The sequence below is a fragment of the Tenrec ecaudatus genome, chromosome 7 (assembly GCF_050624435.1).
Source record: "Tenrec ecaudatus isolate mTenEca1 chromosome 7, mTenEca1.hap1, whole genome shotgun sequence".
Classification (NCBI taxonomy): domain Eukaryota; kingdom Metazoa; phylum Chordata; class Mammalia; order Afrosoricida; family Tenrecidae; genus Tenrec; species Tenrec ecaudatus.
The window spans coordinates 154,125,166-154,144,647 of record NC_134536.1 but is presented as its reverse complement, the minus strand read 5'-3'; the positions used below and the strand labels follow the sequence as shown (position 1 = coordinate 154,144,647).

Sequence of the window (19,482 nt, the reverse complement as noted above, 5' to 3'; positions counted from 1 at the left end):
AAAGTTAGAGTGCTGTAACACCACAGATGGCAAGGAGCAGCAGAGCAATGACAATTTAATCAGATGACCACCATGATAAAAGCCAAAACACGGAGTGACAGAAATGAGCACCTTCAGGCAGGATGCTTCCTGTCGGAACGGGGCACCTCTGAGTACTTAATGATGGAGCTAAAGAACTTTAACCCTCATTTGAGCGCAGGACAGAGTCCAGGCCAACATCCTCAAGAGACCACGTACTCAAGAAGCGGAAGAGACAAGGGACAGAGGAAACAGAGCTGCCTCCATTTCGGAGCAGGCCTGTGACCGCAAAGGGATATGCACACAGAGTCCTGGTTTCTGCAGTGTCTAAGTTTGCAGTTTTCTATGTTCCAAAGAGTTAATTCTTTACCACCTTCCTTCCCGTATGGAGCTGCATTAAGATGAGGCTAATACTCCAAACTGAGGGATGGGAACTACCATGCCTTAAGCGCCCTGTTGGGGTCAAGGCAGTTAGGTCAGATGAATTAGGCAAATGGATTCCTCCAACACTGAGGCAACAGTGTTGACATTTCAGTGGGTTTAAACCAACAGTCTTTCAGCCCGTCACTTGCTCACTCCACTCATTGCTGTCAAGTCTACGTGGACTTGTAGTGTCACTTTAGGACAGGATAGGGCTGCCTCTTGGTTTCCAAGACTATCACAGTGGGCTTTGTATTGAGTTGCTAAACACAAGGTCAGAGTTTCAAACGCACCAGATGATTCTTGGGAAATAGATAAGGTCATCTTGTTTCCACAGATTTAAAAGTCTCAGAAAATCAAAGGAGCAGTTCTATTTTGTCCTATAAATAGACATTATAAAAAAAATAAGTAGAGCTTAGTTGCTCTAAGCCAGATTTATCTTGGAACAATGAATTTATCTTTTATTGTTGTTCCTTGACTGTGTCCATGTATATAAGTAGTTCTTAATTTTAATAGTGTTTAAGTATTTCAAAATCATCAGCCGATTTCTTAGAATTTAAATGAAACAACATATTTTCAGCTGAGACCAAAATCTTAGCTCGTGTTAATTTTGTCTTTACTCCACATTCACTCTTTGACTTATTGCTGTTTGAGAACATAATATTCAGATTACATCCACAAAAGATTTTATATTTTACATCTTCTTTTTTAAGAATATCTTTCTCATTTCAAATTTGTTCTCCAAAAACCTCAACAATTGGTCCCATTAATTATTTGTGTTTTGTGGGCATTATTGAAGATAATGATGAGATGCTGGAGGGACTATAAATCAGTGCACTCTAGAGAGACGTATGAAATTTCCTTAAATAACTGGGAATACAAATAACATGTGATACAGCAAACATACTACTTTGTATGTACCCGACAGAAATAAGGAAAATAGCATAAATATACACACACCCTATTCATTACAGTAGCAAGGAAATAGAAACAACTTAAATGCCTATTGATGTGAGAATAGATAAATAAACTTTGGTGTATTTTTATTATTAAAATATCATGTATCATTAAAAGATCATGATAAAGCTGGGAAACACTTTATGTCATGGATGGATTTGGAAGACTTGAGGCTGAGTGGTTAGTCAATCACAAAAGATAAAAAGAAAATCAAAGCAGCCCATCTTAAGGGCTCAAGTAGAAAGCAAATGTTTTGAGAATGATGATGGCAACAAATGTACATATGTGTTGACACAATGGATGGATGTATAGATAGTGATAAGAATTGTACGAACCCCCAATAAAATGATTTTTTAAATAAATAAACAAACAAACAAATAAGAAGAAGACCAAGAAGAGGCTGCCATACATAAAGAAACAGACTTTGATGGTTACCAGGGGTGGGAAGAGAAAGGAGGGGGGTGATAACCTAGAGTGTAGATAGGTGTTAACTTGGGGAAAGGAAAAACCATGGGAAGTGTCAATAAATTGCTTAAGTTGTTGAATTAAAAAATGATATGTAAACTCCAACCTAATTCACAATAAAAACATGTTTTAAAAGAAAAAGACAAATAGATGGAGTGTGGGCTCATCCATTGAATTAAAGTCTCATCCATATCATTAAAGGAGCATCCTGGTAGGGTAGGGGTTAAAGTACTCCACTGCTAACTGAAAGGTTGTTGATTTGAATCCACCAGTAACTCAGTGGGAAAAAGGATGTAGCAGTCTGTTTCTGTAAGTATTACATTCTTGGAAACCATAAGGAGGCAGGTCTACTCTGCTCTACAAGATCATTATGAGTCAGAATAGACTGGACAGGAAAGAATTTGATTCTTTGGCTTGATCTTCCTAGACTCTGGCCCTAAGCGTCCCTTTTCTCAGTCTCAGTAGATGTTACAACTTTTATGAGGGCTATCTTAAAACAGGCATCCAGGACACTATTAGCTGTTGCTTAAAATTTTTTAGTTTTCATGAGCATTATTTGGGTTGTGGGAACAATATCTTTGTAAAAGTTTGGATACCATTTGGTAGTGGCCTTTGCATTTCTCTGTTAATCTAGCCTGCTCTCTGTAAGAACCTTCACTCTGCATGGATAACACAATCTCATTATATCTTTTTAAGCCTGAAACAAAGAAGAATTGCTGCACTCAGAAGTTGGTATATGATTTCCTTTTTAATTTCTGGTTCCTCATATTCAATCATAAGATTTAAAATACCTGAATCAAAACTATGTGGCAATCTGGGTAATATTTGTGTAGATAGTTGGATATCTAATTAAGGATTCCAATTTGTTATATGTTTAAATTTTACACAGAAGGACATGTGATCCTTTGCAGTATCAGTTCTTTCCTGGATCCACCTCATGATGAAAAGGTAAATGTTATTTACACTTTAATTAACAGCTTAGCACTATTTATGCCATATTCTACAAAAGAGGCAAGGAAAGACTCCTTGTCCTCAACTTAAGTTGTGTGGTGAATAAAGTGCTCTGCTGATGGAACTAAAAGGAAAGTGAGTGAAAAAGAGACTGAGGCAACCACTAGTCACTTTGTATATTCTGATGTTTTGATTTGTCCATTACAATCTATGTAGAAACTAGAAAATAGAAGAGCCTATGGATAATGCACTTATAATTTATTTTTAATTGTTTTATTGGCATAGAATTCTCAAAGCATACAATTTAATTTTTTAAATCATATGAAGAAGAGTTGTGTAATCATAGCCACATCAATTTCAGAAGATTTTTTCTTGTACTCGTTTCTGCTAACACCACCATTCCCGCTCAAGCTCCCCTACCATGGCCCCAGGTCATTATTAATCCAGTTACTATCTAAAGAGATGTATCTATCCTGTGTTACATATACAGGAAACCATACAAAACACAAACACAAAAAATGACAAAACAAAGAAAAGCCCAGTCAAAAAAAGAGAAAAACATATTAAAAGACAAAATTTTAAATGGGTCAAAGGGAGATCAAATGATAGTGTTACTTTTTAACCTAACTGTATTTGCAGTAATTATCTTTACAATGTTCTTTGTCTGATAGCAAAGTTATTCACAGCCCTCAACTATAGTCAGAAGTGATTCCATGTAGCAGGTGATTCCATAAACTTCCTTTGCTGTCCTAATGCAGTCTTCAACCAGTCTGCCAAGAGACTTCTTTATAGCTCGTCCAAATCAAGTAATGCAGGCACATTTTATTCATTTTTAGTGTTAAGGCAATGTAAATGTCACCATCTTCACTTTGTAACCATTTAAATATGTATTTTGGAGTATATGTGGATATATAAAAATGTATCTACATTCCAAGGAGCTTTAAACGGTTCGTGGGAAAAATACATTATCTTTCAATTACATTTTCCATGATTTTTTAAAGTCTTCTCCAATAGGTCATACAAAACACTGAACAAAAATTAGACTGTAGCAAGGAAGGATTCATTTAAATAGCTTTATTCCCTTCTGAATTGATCCTTCAAATTCATAAGCTAAATAATTTATTTTTTAAAACATTTTATTAGGGGCTCATACAACTCTTATCACAATCCATACATATACATACATCAATAGTATAAAGCACATCTGCACATTCCCTGCCCCAATCATTCTCAAAGCATTTGCTCTCCACTTAAGCCCTTTGTATCAGGTCCTCTTTTTCCCCCCTCCCTCCCAGCTCCCCCCTCCCTCATGTGCCCTTGGTAATTTATACATTGTTATTTTGTCATATTTTGCCCTATCCGGAGTCTCCCTTCCCCCCCTTCTCTGCCGTCCATCTCCCAGGGAGGAGGTCACATGTGGATCCTTGTAATCAGTTCCCGCTTTCCAGCCCACTCACCCTCTACTCTCCCAGCATCGCCCCTCACACCCTTGGTCCTGAAGGTATCATTCACCCTGCTAAATAATTTATGTAGGACTATTTTATTTTTGAATCATAGGTATTAGTATCTAAATACATAAATTAAGGTTTGAATTTTTGAAGAGACTTATTAGAGTTATTGTTTTCTTTGCTCCGTGGAGTTTTCTTTTCATTTCAAAGATCTCGTTGGAGTTTTTATAAAAGCCAGGGAGTGAAAATTATCTCCCCAAAGGGAAAAACAAGGAATCGTTTGACTAGGGTCACCTTGAAAAGTCAGTCATTGTGATGGTTAACGTTGTACAACAACTTGGCAGGGCCATAATCTTCTAATTTGATTTTTATGTGATAATGTAATCATCCTCCATGATGAGATCCAATGTTAATACAATCCTATCCATAATGAGATCTGTTCTAAGCAACAAATCGATTGAAATGGGAGTAAACTCAGGGATGTAGCCTACATCAAATATATATATACGAATATCTGATAAAGCTCTCTAGCTCTTCCATACTCTAGATCCTTCATCCAGTTCTCATCATCTGGTCTCCTTCTCTTGGAACTTGATTCAGTAACCTGCCACATTTCTTACCCATCTGGGGATTTATTAGCCTCTTCAGTCTGTAACCAAGCAACCTGCCATCTTACCAGCTAGTTTTGGATTCATCAGCCTCCACAACCCAAGAGCACTATCTGATCTGTTCATTTGGAGTCTGGCAATCCCTGCAGTTTTGTGAATCAGGAAAATCCTCCACAATTAGTCTAACCTTTGAACTTGGAACTTGCCAGCCTTTACAACCATGTAAGCCATTTCCTTAACACCTCTAACTTTCTCGGCCTGTTTATCCATCTGTAATATCTATCTGTCTGTCGGGATGTATATCTACATATATAAGAGAGAGATCTTATGGCCAATGATCAGACTTGAGTCTAGGGGCTTCTCATGACTAAAAAAATTACAGAGGCTCACAGACCCCAAATCATATTTATCATCTAAAAGAACATTTCATAATTAACCTACACGTGTAGGTTCAATTTCCCTTTCTCAATAGTGCTTTAAAATTTGGTATCATGGGCTAACCAATGTCACTATAAACAGAAGGTCCTGTGCTACAGGAAGATAATAAGATTCTCTACCACAAAATAACACAGGTGTAACTAAGATGAACCAGGGGCAGATAAAAACACATAGATTTGAAACACTAAGCGCATCCAACAGAGCAGCAAGGAGAGCAAAGCAATGAAGTCCCCGAGGAATACCAAAAATAGACTGTGGGGCCAGGGCATGGCACCCCATCAGACTCAACCAGAAAACACCCCTAAAGGTCAACAAACATACCTGGAACTATTTATAGGCTTTTCTTTTTTTGTTGTTGCTGCTGTTTTGTTTTCTTTTGTTGTTTTGTTTTACTCTGTCTTGTTTTGTGCTCATTATTGTCTCTAAGAGAGGCGGGATAAAGAATCCAGAGGAAAAAAACAAAGAGACCAATGGTTCTGGGGGCACATGGGAGAGGGGAAGGCAGGGAAAAGGAAGTGGGTGCTAAGAAACCCAGTGACAAGAGAACAACAAGTAATCTAAAATCGATAGTGAGGAGGGTATGAGATTCCTGGTGGGGCTTGATCAAGGGCAATGTAACCACGAGGAATTACCGAAACCCCAATGAAGGCCATACATGATAATGGGACAAGAGGAAAGTAAAAGGAAATAGAGGAAAGGACAAGGAGGCCAAGAGCATTTATATATGTCTAAATATAGACATGTACATATGTATATATAACATAGGGAAATGGATCTGTGTACATATATTTATATATTAAGTATTAAGGTAGCAGGTGGACATTGGGCTTCTACTCAAGTACTCTCTCAATGCAAGAACATTTTGTTCTAATAACCTGGAATTCTGTGATGCTCACTTTCCCAACATGATCGCTGAAGGCAAAATAGGTACATATGTAAATGTGGTGAAGAAAGCTGATAGTGCCCAGCTATCAAAAAATAATTGTGTCTGGGGTCTTAAAGGCTTGAAGATGAACAAGCAGCTATCCACATGGAAGAATCACACCAGCTGTGTGATCATGAGATGTAAATGGAATCAGGTAACAGGTATCAAAGACCCAGAACAAAAAAATCATATCAATGTGAATGAGGGGTAGTGCGGAGTGGAGACCCAAAGCCCATCTGTGGGCAACTGGACATCCCCTTACAGAAAGGTCACAAGGAAGAGATGAGCCAGTCAGGGTGCAGTATAGCACTGATGAAATGTACAACTTTTCTTTAGTTCTTTAATGCTTCCTTCCCTCCACCCTACCCCCGCACTGTCATGACCCCAATTCTACCTTACAAATCTGGCTAAACCAGAGGATGTACACAGGCACAGATAAGAGTGGGAAACACAGGGAATCCAGGAAAGGTAGACCCCCTCAGGATCAATAATGAGAATAGCGATACCAGGAGGGGAAGGGGAAGTTGAGGGGAGAAAGGCAGAGCTAATCACTATGATCTACATATAACCCCCTCCCAGGTGGACAGACAGCAGAAAAGTGGGTGAAGGAAGACATTGATCAGTGTGTGACATGAAAAAATAATTTATAAATTATCAAGGGTTCATGAGGAAGGAAGGAGTGTGAAGGAGGGAGGGAGGGAAAAAAGGATGAGCTGACACCAGTAGCTCAAGTAGAAAGAAAATGTCTAGAAAATTGTGATGGCAACATAGGTACAAATGTGTTTGACACAATGGTATATGTACATGGATTGTATATGTACATTGTGTATGGTATGTGTACATGGATTGTGATAAGAGCTGTATGAGCCCCCAGTAAAAAGACTAAAACAATCCATAGATTCAGGAATAGATTTTGAGCTCATACCTAATGCTAGTTCTAATCTAAGAGCAATTAGTTCTTACAACATGGTCCTGTTCATGATACTCACCCTCATGAAGGAAACACAGAAGATACAAGTGCTATGGCAAAGTATGTTGAATAAGTTACATGATGCTTAACTATAAGATAGAATAGCATGTGGGAACCTTAACGTCTTGCTTCCAAAGAAGTAGTCATCTAAGTGAGGCATCGCCTTAAGTCCACATAGAAGAAGCACACCAACATCTTTGATCCAAGGAGTGTAAATTATATAACCCAAATATGAAGGAGGGAATAGTATTAGACCTTAAATCGTGGCACTCTGTTGTGCAGAAGGCCATGGGTGAGAGTGGAAGTCCAAAATACCTTTGTAGGATCTACACAGGGAATAAGCCTCCAGTGATTTCCCGTTAACTGTAATTGAGGGATACTGCCTGGCCATCAGACTGAGAGTATTGGAGAGGTGACTATAGCAGATTAAAACGACAAACCAGACTTGAAAGGTTAAAACCTTGTCACTTGATTTCCCCTCTGATCCACTTTGGGCTTCATCTAGGTTTTAATACTTTCTGTGGGATTTGTTTTTATCTCATTGGGATTTATCTCTGTTCTATTTTGTCATTGTGGTAACTTTCTTGAATGTGATGTGTTCTTCTGTTTTTCAGTATATGAAACCCAGGATAGGTGATCCATAGAGACAACAACTAGAATAAGGATTCATGGGGGTAAAGTGTGGGGAGGCATGGAGTAACAGGGATCTGAGAGCCAGGAATTCAAAAAGAAGAAAATGCTTTGAAACTGTGTTAGCAATTGTACAATGCTGCTTGATATGATTGCACCATGGGATGGTATGATTTCTGGATTAGCTCCTAATAAAATGGTTTGGGTTAAAGACATTTCAAGACCTATCTTGAAATACACTGGTGTCTGTGACAAGATAAATATCTATTCACATTAAGGGTAATGAGTTAATAAACTAGTACTGAAATTTGCACACCACTCTCTAACACTTGTGATGAAGAAATTAAAGACTTGACCAAATTTGTCGGTCTGAAATTGATCAAAATGCAATCACAATGCAGTGATGATGGTGATTGCAATGTGAATTTTGAAAACAAAGAGGAAAGAACCGGGTCATGAAGCAGAATACTGACATTAGCCAAGAAAAATCTCATGTATGTAGTCCCATCTTTCCCCCCTCCCTTATTCCCTTTCTCCCTTCTCCTCCACACCCCCACATCCCCTTCCCCTTAGCCTTCAAAGTCTGCTTCTTTGGGTATTTTTTGTGCTTCTTGCTTTTTCCCATTTATAATAGTGATTTTATGCTGTATTTGTCTTTGTGAAATTGACTAATTTTGCTCTACACAATGTCTTCCAAAGTTCTTCATGTAATGAGGTCTTTGACAAGTTCATCTTTTTAAAGAGATACCTAATATTCCATTGTATGTATGTATCAGTGTTTATTCCTCCATTCCTCTATAGATTGGTATTTCCCAGTTGTTTCTATCTTTAAAAAAATTTTTTTTAGTATTTCTAAGTTTATTCTGTTTTGTGAGCTACTCAATTTCTTCTCCATTTGACTGTGTAGTATCTACTCTGGTTCCTCCAGTATTTTATTATTGTTTTCACTGCTGAAAGTTTTCTCTGGTTTCCTATTTTGAGTCCTGTGGTATGCCTTCAATATTTGTATTACTAGAGCTAGATGATTTCTCAGTACTTCTGCCTTGTATGATGATTTTAAGTTGGCTGGGTGTTGTTGAATCTCTGTCCACACTACTCCCTTTTTCTGTTTTTGTAAGGCTGCTGTGGTTTTTACGAACTTTAGTTTTTCCTTGTCTAAAAATGTCTTTATTCCTCTCACATATTTTAGGAATAATTTTGCTGGACATAGGATTCTTGACTGACAGTCTTTTTTCCTTCTATGTTTTGTATATATATATATATAGTGGTATATATCATATGTTATATATGATATATATTATGTGGTATATATCATATGTTATATTGTGTGAATGATACATATCCATATATCTTTCCAACAGGACATCTTGTATATATGGTTCTAATTGAAAATATTCACTGAGCTGCTAACCACAAGTCATCATTTCAAACCCACCAGCCACTCACTCCATGAGAGAGGGATTAGGCTATCTACTCCATAAAGATTTAAAGTCTTAAAAATCCAAAGGGTGATTTGGGCCTCCACTCAAGTACTCCCTCAATGCAAGAACACTTTGTTCTACTAAACTGGCATTCCATGATGCTCACCTTCCCTACAAGATCTCTAAAGATGAAATGGGTGCATAAACAAATGTGGTGAAGAAAGCTGATGGAGCCTGATTATCAAAAGATAAAGCATCCGGGGTCTAAAAGACTTAAAGATAAATGAGCAGCCATCTAGCTCAGAAGCAACAAAGCCCACATGGAAGAAATACACAAACCTGTGTGATCACGAGGTGTCGATGGGGTCAGGTGTCGGCATCAAAGAACAAAAAAATCATAAAATTCTGAAGGAGGAGGAGTGCAGATTGGGGACCCAAGGCCCATTTGTAGGCAACTGAACATCCCCTTAAAGAAGGGTTGCAGGGAGGAGACGAGCCAGTCAGGGTGCAATGTAGCAATGATGAAACATACAACTTTCCTCTAGTTCTTAAATGCTTCCTCCCCACCCAGTCTCATGATCCCATTTCTACTTTACAAATCCAGCTAGACCAGAAGTTGTACACTGGTACAGATAGGAACTGGAAACACAGAGAATCCAGGACAGATGAACCTTTCAGGATCAGTGGTGAGAGTGGTGATACTAGGAGGGTTGAGGTGGGGTAGAAAGAGGGAACCGATTACAAGGAACTACATATAACCCCTGCCCTGAGGGATGGACAACAGGAAAGTGGGTGAAGGGAGACGTCAGATAGTATAAGACATGATAAAATAATAATTTAAAATTTATCAAGGGTTCATGGGAATCGAAGGGGAAAATGAGGAGCTGATACCAAGGACTCAAGTAGAAAGCAAATGTTTTGAGAATGATGATGATGGCAACAAAGGTGCTTGACACAATGGATGGATGTCTAGATTGTGATGAGTTGTACAAGCCCCCAATAAAATGATTTTTTTTTAATCCAAAGGGGGAAATTTCACCCTGGACTATAGGGTAGCCATGAATTGGTATCAACTCAAGTTCAGTGAGTTTGGGTTTTGGAGCTTGTTTTCTTTTATGCTTTGTATTAGGGATAGTTCCTTGCTATTTGCACCATCTTGACTTGTTTTTATATTTCACTTGATGCTGTTTCTGAAACATTTTGGAGATGTTGTATTCATTTGTTAATTATGTTTTTGTTACATTCTAATTTTATATATCCATGTAGCTACCGATAACTTGGTAATATGCTATCAGTGGTTCATTCCTCTCTTGTCTCCAGATTGGTAGAGTAACTGGTGGGTTTTTGTGAATGTCTGCTGCCTGGTCATGAAAAGCAGCTTCAGGTGGGATGAGCATGTTTAATCCATGGTGTGGATAAACATGGTTGATAAGCTGGATAAAAATATCATCTTCTCATCACATGGGACAGAATAAAAACTAAGGGGAAAATGGTACGGGTGAGGAATGGAAAATATGGGTAGAAATAAAGGACAAAGGAAGACCAAAGAGAGAAAACAAATTAGTAAGAAGGGAGAAAAAGTGGGGACAAACGTTAAAAATAAACAACAAAAAGACGAGGATGAAAAACCCAGAAAGTTCTTGCAAGCTGCCTTCATTCATTCTGCCTCAGTATTTTTTTTTTATTTTCTACTGTGAATTAACTGAAAGTTTGGAGATATGAGTATTGCATTCAACAATTCATACACCTTTTGTTTCATTTCATTGATTACAATCCCTATTGTCTTACAATGCATATTCTACTTCCTTCCTGTTTCCTCTTTCTAGTCCTCTTTTTTAATCCTTCTGAGCTTTGTCCCAAGTAAATGCTCCCCCTTGGATCTCAAGTGGTTGATTATGTTGAGGTGTGCATACCTCACTGGTTAGTCTCAATGGACTGTTTTATGGTTTTGTTGGAAAATTAAGCCACTGCTGTTAATTCATTTCCAAACCTGATTGATAACTACGTCAAATATGAAAGGCCATGACTTGGATTCCACCAGTCTCTATTTGACCAATACACCTTGTGTTTTTGATGATTTTGAGTATTTCCCCTTATATTTAGCTCTCACTCTATAAAGGAAGACTATTCAGAGAAGGCTTCTAACATGAGCCCTTTCAGAGCAGTTGTGATAATGGCTGGACACCACCTTGTTAGTTTTTCTTGTCCCAGGGTTGTAGAAACTGATACTTACATGGTCCATTAATTCATTGGATTAATTGCTTCCATGTAGCTTCCATTTTCTTCATTCTTCTTTCCTCCAGAGTTTGCGTTGGCTTGTTGCTGGCTTTGGGGCAGGAGCCTGGCAGCGGAAACTTGGTACAAGAGTTGGGATGTGCCATGTTGCTTGGTTCATTTGGGAACTGATGCTAGCATATGGTGGCTGTGGAGCATACCTGTTAGGCATCAAGAAAGTGGGGGTTTTCCCTTGCCACTGGATTAGTCAGAATGTGGGAGAGACTAATCCCTGGTCATCAGGAAGATATGATAGGAAAGTCAGGTGTGGGAAACAGAAAGATTTCTCCCAAGTTGTCACCCCCAAATATATGCTAGCCTTAGGACACTGTTTGCAGCTAATGGTAAATGATTGTCAAGCTACCTCCCTGAAGGGAGTCAGTTGCCAGACTACTGTCTGGTCCCACCACAGGTAGGGCCCACTCCCTGCTGTTAACGACAACTGGACTATGTCTCCATAAAGGCTTGCGGCCATCACTTTGGTCCCTGCAGGGTGGGTTTATACCCTACTGACAATGGTTTCTATGGTGGGCCAGAGAACAGCTCAAAGGGGCTCAGTGACATCCAAAGTTAAGCTGCCATCCTGAATCTAGGATCCGCCCATCTTGTCACATGTGTACCCCTATTACCTCCCCTTCCTATTATTTGGATACCCCTAGATCACCCCCTCCCACTACTGTATTACCTATAGCACAAACCTTTCCTGTGACATATGTCTTCACCTGTAATTAGGGGGCTTGTACATCCCCAGAGAATGTAAAAGCCTTGGTTAGCAATAAATCTCTTTGTATCTCCACGTGGACCACCAAGTGAGGCTGAGGTGAGCATGCTACCATGAAATGTGTCTGATTTCATTATTTCAATCTCTTTTCTACCTCTCATGCTCTCTATGATTTTACTATAATCTGTACTTATTATCGTTGTACAATTGTGCCTACGGAACCCGTGATGATGTGTTAGGGGCTGGTATACCCTGACAGGTCAGAAGTTGTTTCTTTTGTTTGTTTGTTTGTTTGCTTGCTTTTAAGACATTACCTTTAAATAAAAGGTCTTAGTCGAACTGGTTTCAACCTTTATACACTTTGGGACAGGAACAGGCAATTATCCAATTCCTGCGCAGACTCCCTGGTGTGGGGGTTGGAGGGAAGTTGCCTGGAATCCAGCATCTCCAACTGCCACTCCACAAGCCTTCTCCATTTGGGCCCTCAACCCAAATGTCTGGGGCTCTCTCTTTTTTTAAAAATCATTTTATTGGGGGCTCTTACAGCTCATAACATTTCATACATCAATTGTTTCAAGCACATTTGTACATACATTTCCATCATCATTTTCTTTTTATTTTTACATTTTATTAGGGGCTCATACAACTCTTATCACAATCCATACATATACATACATCAATTGTATAAAGCACATCCGTACATTCTTTGCCCTCATCCTTTTCAAAGCATTTGCTCTCCACTTAAGCCCTCTGCATCAGAGCCTCTTTTTTTTCCCCCTCCCTGCCTACTCCCCCCACCCTCATGAGCCCTTGGTAATTTATACATAGTTATTTTGTCATATCTTGTCCTATCCGGAGTCTCCCTTCCCCCGCTTCTCTGCCGTCCATCTCCCAGGGAGGTCACATGTGGATCCCTGATTACAGGGCCTCTCTTCTTTTCTTTTCTTTTTTTTTACATTTTATTAGGGGTTCATACAACTCTTATCACAATGCATACATATACATACATCAATTGTATAAAGCACTTCTGTACATTCTTTGCCCTAATCATTTTCTTTTTTTCTCTCCTCTTTTCTTTTTTTTACATTTTATTAGGGGCTCATACAACTCTTATCACAATCCATACAAAGACATACATCAATATGTATATGTTTGGGGCTCTCGTCTAATGAGTCATGTTGACCCTTTTACTGGCTCCCACTTTGCTCCATAGTCCTGTATGCCATGACAATCCTTGCCTATGTTACCACATTTTCCTCTCCCAGATCCAGCCTGTACTCTGCTCAGTTTGTTTCACTTAGGTTCTGGCCACGCTGTGTCTCTGTCCCAATACTGACTTGAGTCCTCCTTGCCCCAATGTGTGCAGCATTATGTGCTCCATAATGGACAGACGCAGGATGGGGCCCCTCACTACCTCTCCTTCACCACTGTTTTTATTGTCTTCCTTCCAGTTGCTATTTTATCTTATTCTCGATCTCCTCTCCTGTTGAAAGGTCCAGGAGTATCATCTCTGCACATATCTCTCTGTTTTGTCTGGTCTCTATTTTAGAGGGATTGGACAGGTTGTGTCTGTGGGTTGTCATCTTATCTCTCCCTCACTGGCCTACTGAAGACACAACTATGGCACTAGCTACATGAGGATACTTTGCAGGATTGGGGCAATGTTCTCTAGGTGACTGCATTATATGCTAAACTGGCAGCCAGTGTTGTTTCTCCCTTTGCCCCTTGTTTCTCTACTTCATGGGTACAGGAACCAAATTGTAGAAACGGGAGTGACATGACGTATTATTACCCCTAGTGAGCTATGCACAAAATTTTTGTTTGCAGTCCCTAGGACCCTACGTTCAATGGGTCTGGAGGCCATAGTTTTAAAAGCAGTAATACTCTCACCTGGAGACACAATATTTAGTCCATTGAAGAGGAAGGTAAGAATGCCACTCATCCATATCATGTAGATCATGCTTCTGGATCCATAGAAAAACGGATTAATTTGGCTGGTGAAACTACTCCTGATTGCCAAGTGGAAATTGGATTAATCTAATGCAAAGAAGAATATGACTGGGTTATAGGAGATTCCTTAGTATGTCTCTTAGTATTATGCTCTATGATTAAAGCTGATGGAAAACTGTAGCAACCCAATTCTAAAATATATTATTAATCTTTATAAGAGCAATTAAAAGGAATTACTAAGTTAGAAGGCTAAGAAATTGAGAGGGAATTGTGTTTTACTTTTGTTAAAAATCTGAATGAATATAATATATATGTAATGAATTTTGCTTCTCTACAGAACTCAGCTTAAGACAATGATGTACAGATAAATAAATATTGTTTTATGCTTGAAAAAAACTTACTTATATGTCATTAAAGACTCCAGGTCCACTTCGGTTTTACTCTTCTTAATATTGTAGCCACTCAGACTAATATTTAGAATAGACGGGCAAGGAATCTGGGTTTGTTTGGGTTTTTTCCCCTATGAAGCAATAATTTTATTTATTTTCATTCTAAACCCTCCATTTTCTGTCCTCCCTACCCTTTAATAATTCATGCCTTTACCTGCTATATTATAACTGAATTTTTTTTCCAACCTGAGGGTTCTCTGCTGACCTTTGGATGAAGTCTTTTGTTGTGCATAAATGTGTGTTTAGTAGGTCCCAGTTTTTTATTTTATATTATGGGTATTTTTCATTTATTCAGTAGTATGTTTAAGCCTTGTATTTGAGTCTTTAAGTTTCTCCCTATGTATTCATTGATGGTCTTAACAATTATGTGAATTATATTTAGGTCTTTGATCTATCTGGTGTTTGTTTCTATACATGGTGTAAAGAATGGATTAATAATGCTTCAGATGAATTAACTAATTAATCTTCAGAGATGGAATGTTAGTTAAAAGTAAGTCTCAAAATGCCATTGAGTCTATGCAGACTCAGAGAAACTCTGCAGGGCGGGGGCGAACTGTCCTGTGGCTTTCCAAGACTGTAACTCTTTACTGGAGTAGAAAATGCATTCTTTCGCCTGAGGAGTAGCTGCAAGAAGATTGCTAACTGAGGGTAAGGATTTAACTATACATACTGATCATGTACAGAAGTCTGTACCATGCACTTTCTGCTTGGCTCTATAAAGACGATATTATTCAAAATTGAATTTGGATTAGTTCACACTTATTCCAAGGGCTATGTTTTATTGTTGCTATTTAGAAATTCAAGCAGCTTCTTTCCTGGCGTGCTCATGCTTTAGAAATTGTTCAGTTAATCTACATAGAAGACAAGCAAGTGGTGCTGACTGCTTCCATCGATGGCTCAGTAAGGTACGGACCTTCACCCTGTGAGCGCAGGGTTAAAATACAAGGAGTAGAGGATTTTAGCTAAAATTTAACTATAGAGCCTAAATTCGTTTTCATTTTTCCCCCACAAATGGGGGTGGGCAGTAGTTGTTTAAAAAGCTTTGAGAAGATAGCCAGAGTTTCAGAATTATTTTCTGTGTCCAAAAGTGGTACCTTCTCATATAACCCTTATCTCTGTGTTAGAAAAGTTCGTGAATACATCTAAGAAAAGTGGGCTTTGTAGAATTATTTTTAAAAAACAAAACGTTTTATTAGGGGCTCATACAACTCTTATCACAATCCATACATACATCAATTGTGTAAAGCACATCTGTACATTCTTTGCCCTCATCATTTTCAAAACATTTGCTCTCCACTCAAGCCCTTTGCATCAAGTCCTCCTTTTTATCCCCTCCCTCCCCGCTCCCCCCTCCCTCATGAGCCCTTGATAATTTATAAATTATTATTTTGTCATATCTTGCCCTGTCCGACGTCTCCCTTCACCCCCTTTTCTGTTGTCCATCCCACAGGGAGGAGGTCCCATGTAGATCCTTGTAATCGGTTTCCTCTTTCCAACCCATTCTCCCTCTACCCTCCCAGTATCTCCACTCACACCCCTGGTCCTGAAGGTATCATCCGCCCTGGATTCCCTGTGTTTCCAGTTCCTATCTGTACCAGTGTACAACCTCTGCTCTATCCAGACTTGCAAAAGAATTAAGCAAAAGAGTAAGCCCAGAAAGATATACTTACGTCCAGGAGAAGCCACAGAAGGGAAAATGGGGTCAGAAGTCATAGAAAAAGAATAGGGGAAAAATCTTTAAAAAGGTAAAATTGAACTAAGTATTTCATTGATGATGTGATTGATTCTACAAATCCTACTTGTTTTTTTAACTACCTAGATTATGCTTAACACGTATGTACAAAATACAAAAAGGCACATAGAGAAAGAAATGTCAGAACATTTTTTGAGAAAATACTTATTACATATTATTTCCTAAAATTATGTTAATGGTATTATCTTCTAGGTAAAATCAAGAGAAGTGGCAAGGCTTCGTGGTGTATTTGAGAGCTCAAACATAATAAATTTGAAAATAAGCAGTATTTTATTTTGTTTAAAAGACACTGAACTGGAATTCAATAGTCTTTGGTTCTAATATTGGCTCTGGGAATTAATTAGCTGTGTGAGTTTGAAGCTAGAGTTAGGTGGAGCCCAGGTCATGCATGTTGATTAGGCATTGTGAAAGATATAGGTCTTTATCTGGTGAGAAAGTTATGAGATTTAATTTACGTCTTTAAAAGATAAAGTGCAGGAGGATGGATCACAGGGCCTCAAAAGTGGAATCAAGAAAAAACAGCTCGGAATCTGTGAAATATAACAGTTCCTGCTAGGCAGTGAGAATAGTAATGAAAATAGGTGACATGGATTTGAAAGCTCTTTAGGAAGCACAAGTAATAAGCAGTGAACTTTAACTGGAAAGGGGTGATAAGAGATGTAAGAATGGTCATTCATTAAGGTTTGTGTCATTCATTAAGAAAGAAAGAAAGAAGTCAAAGAGGTAGCATTATAGAGTGTAGAAGAATGGGGGCGCACTTTTAGGAATGCAGAGTTCAAGATGAGTCTCTGGGGTAGGTCCTACTGGGATCAAATAGAGCTGCTTTCTCGGAACATAAAGTTTCATCTTTTAAAAAGTGATTCATGATTTGATCCCTTTGGTCTCTGCCTCGCGTCTCTAACAGCAGACATGTGAACTTGGGAACAAATGGCACTTGTGCACACTAGGGCACACACACACAATACTGATTAGGTGACCAGATTTTAACATTGGTAAAGCAGGACACCATTGATAAAACTCATATCCTGGTGAAATAGCCACATGGCAGCCGAAAACCGCATGCATTCTTTCCAAAAATCGGGACTTTTTAAAAACGTCGTGGGACATGGGAAAATTTGTTAAAAATTGGGACTGTCCTGCCAAAAACGGTACATCTGGTCACCTAACTACACCTTGTGTACCTGCACCTTTTATCATTTACTGTTCAAACCAGTTATTGTTGCTATGTAGAAATTATGATTCCTGCCACTGAAGGATTATCATTTCTTATCTTTATTAATAGCAATCTTGGAACGAAGCTCACCACAACTAAACTACAACCTTTGTCCAATTAAGATTTAAATCATCAACAAGGAATGGGCCAGTCTAAAGACAAAATTTCAGAGTGGCGTAGTGAGATTCAGTATAACTTAAGACATTGGTGGCATAATGGGTTAAATGTTGGGCTAGCAGCCCCAAACCCACCACTTCACAAGAGAATGCTAAGGCTACCTACTCCCATGAAAAGTTAAAGTCTCAGAAACTCATAGGGGAAGTTCTACCCTGTCCTACAGGATCACTCTAAGTTGGAACTGATCTGATGATAAACAGTAGCCCCAAGGTTGGTAGTTCAAACTCACCAGCCACTCTTCAGGAAAAAAAAATGAGGCTGTATGCTCCCATAAATATTGATAGTCTTAGAAAGTCTAAGCAGTTCTACCTTATTCTACAGGGTCTCTATGAATCAGCATTTTGTTGTTCTTTGGGATCCAGAGGTGGAGAGCAGGAAATGAGTCAGAAAGTCAAGGCCAGTTACTTGGGTGGGTTCCACATGGAATAGTAAGCCCTGCAAAACAAGATCAGACGTTTCTTCAGTTCTTGTCTGAAGTGAGACCAGAGTAATACATATTTAACTGTTTTGAGTTAGTGTCTTACCCCTATGACTGTTGGAATTTCTAATGTCTAAAGCGCTGGTCCGTTTTATTTTGTAGTGACACCAGGAAGGGAATTATAGCATGTCGGGGCAGTGAACAGTGTAAGATATGATGATAATAATTATTTATCAGTCATCAAGGGGTCATGGTTGGGGGGAGCTAAAAAGTGGAGCTCATACCAAGGGCTCAAGTAGAAATAAAATGTTTGAAAATGAGGATGGCATCATGTGTACAAATGTGCTTCATACAATTAATGTATAGATTGCTATAAGAGCTGTAAGAGCCTCCAATAAAATTTATAAATATATCCTTGATCTATGTCAAGGATAAAACACATTCATATTAATTGCACAAGACATTATGACGTGTACTAATGATACTCTTCTAGTTTTAAACTATTTGGGCATTTCAGAAATACGTCTTTGAGCAACTTGATGATGAATAATGCATATAGATTTGCATTATTTTACCATTCGATTTGAGAACTCCATGGTCTAAATTATGATGGTGTTTTCACAATAATAAGAATTGAGGATAAAGATTGGGCCATCTTTGATAATAGTAAAAGCATTTCTACATGTTTCCTATAAGCTCTACTAATGCCGATACTGAGAGTGAACCCATTCCAAAGCTTAATTCAATTTCTAAGCTGTCCAGTGGGTTCTAATTAGCTTAAATGGCCAGTGTTGTCTAGAAAAATATATTCTTGTTTCCTGATTTTGACAAATGAGTATTAGATGCATAGATTCAAACACTGACATTCCCCTATTGGATTTGGACAATTAAAGTTCTAACTAATGAAAATGCTTCTAGCAATTAAGCCCACAGCACTTAATTAGAAAAGCCCTGGACGTATGGTTCATGCCCCTGGTAGACCAGTTAAAACTTATATAAAGTGATTCAGTGAACAAAATAACTTCCACTCAATTCCTCAATGACCTTTTTTTCTCTGCATTTGTCTTCACTTAGGCTCTGGCAGGCCCTCAATGGTCATTACTGTGGATATTTTGGACAGCGAAGGATATTTGATTTTTCACATACAACTGATTTCATTTTACCTTGTGATGTTAATGAATACCCCATAGAAATTAAAGAAGAAAGTAAGTTCATAGAGAAGAAGCAAAAATATGAATATCCTCTGATATTTGACCGGGAAAGGTAAGACCATTGG

At 38.5% G+C, this 19,482-nt stretch overlaps 1 protein-coding gene across 1 annotated transcript in view; it reads left to right on the top strand.

Moving 5' to 3' along the window:
• Positions 1 to 19,482, top strand: part of WDR64 (WD repeat domain 64) — a 275,642-nt gene that overhangs the window by 214,008 nt on the left and 42,152 nt on the right. Inside the window, exons 22-24 of the mRNA XM_075554137.1 lie at positions 2,750 to 2,808; positions 15,441 to 15,550; positions 19,281 to 19,469. Of these exons, the coding sequence (XP_075410252.1) occupies positions 2,750 to 2,808; positions 15,441 to 15,550; positions 19,281 to 19,469 (358 nt within the window). The remainder of the gene's footprint in view (positions 1 to 2,749; positions 2,809 to 15,440; positions 15,551 to 19,280; positions 19,470 to 19,482) is intronic.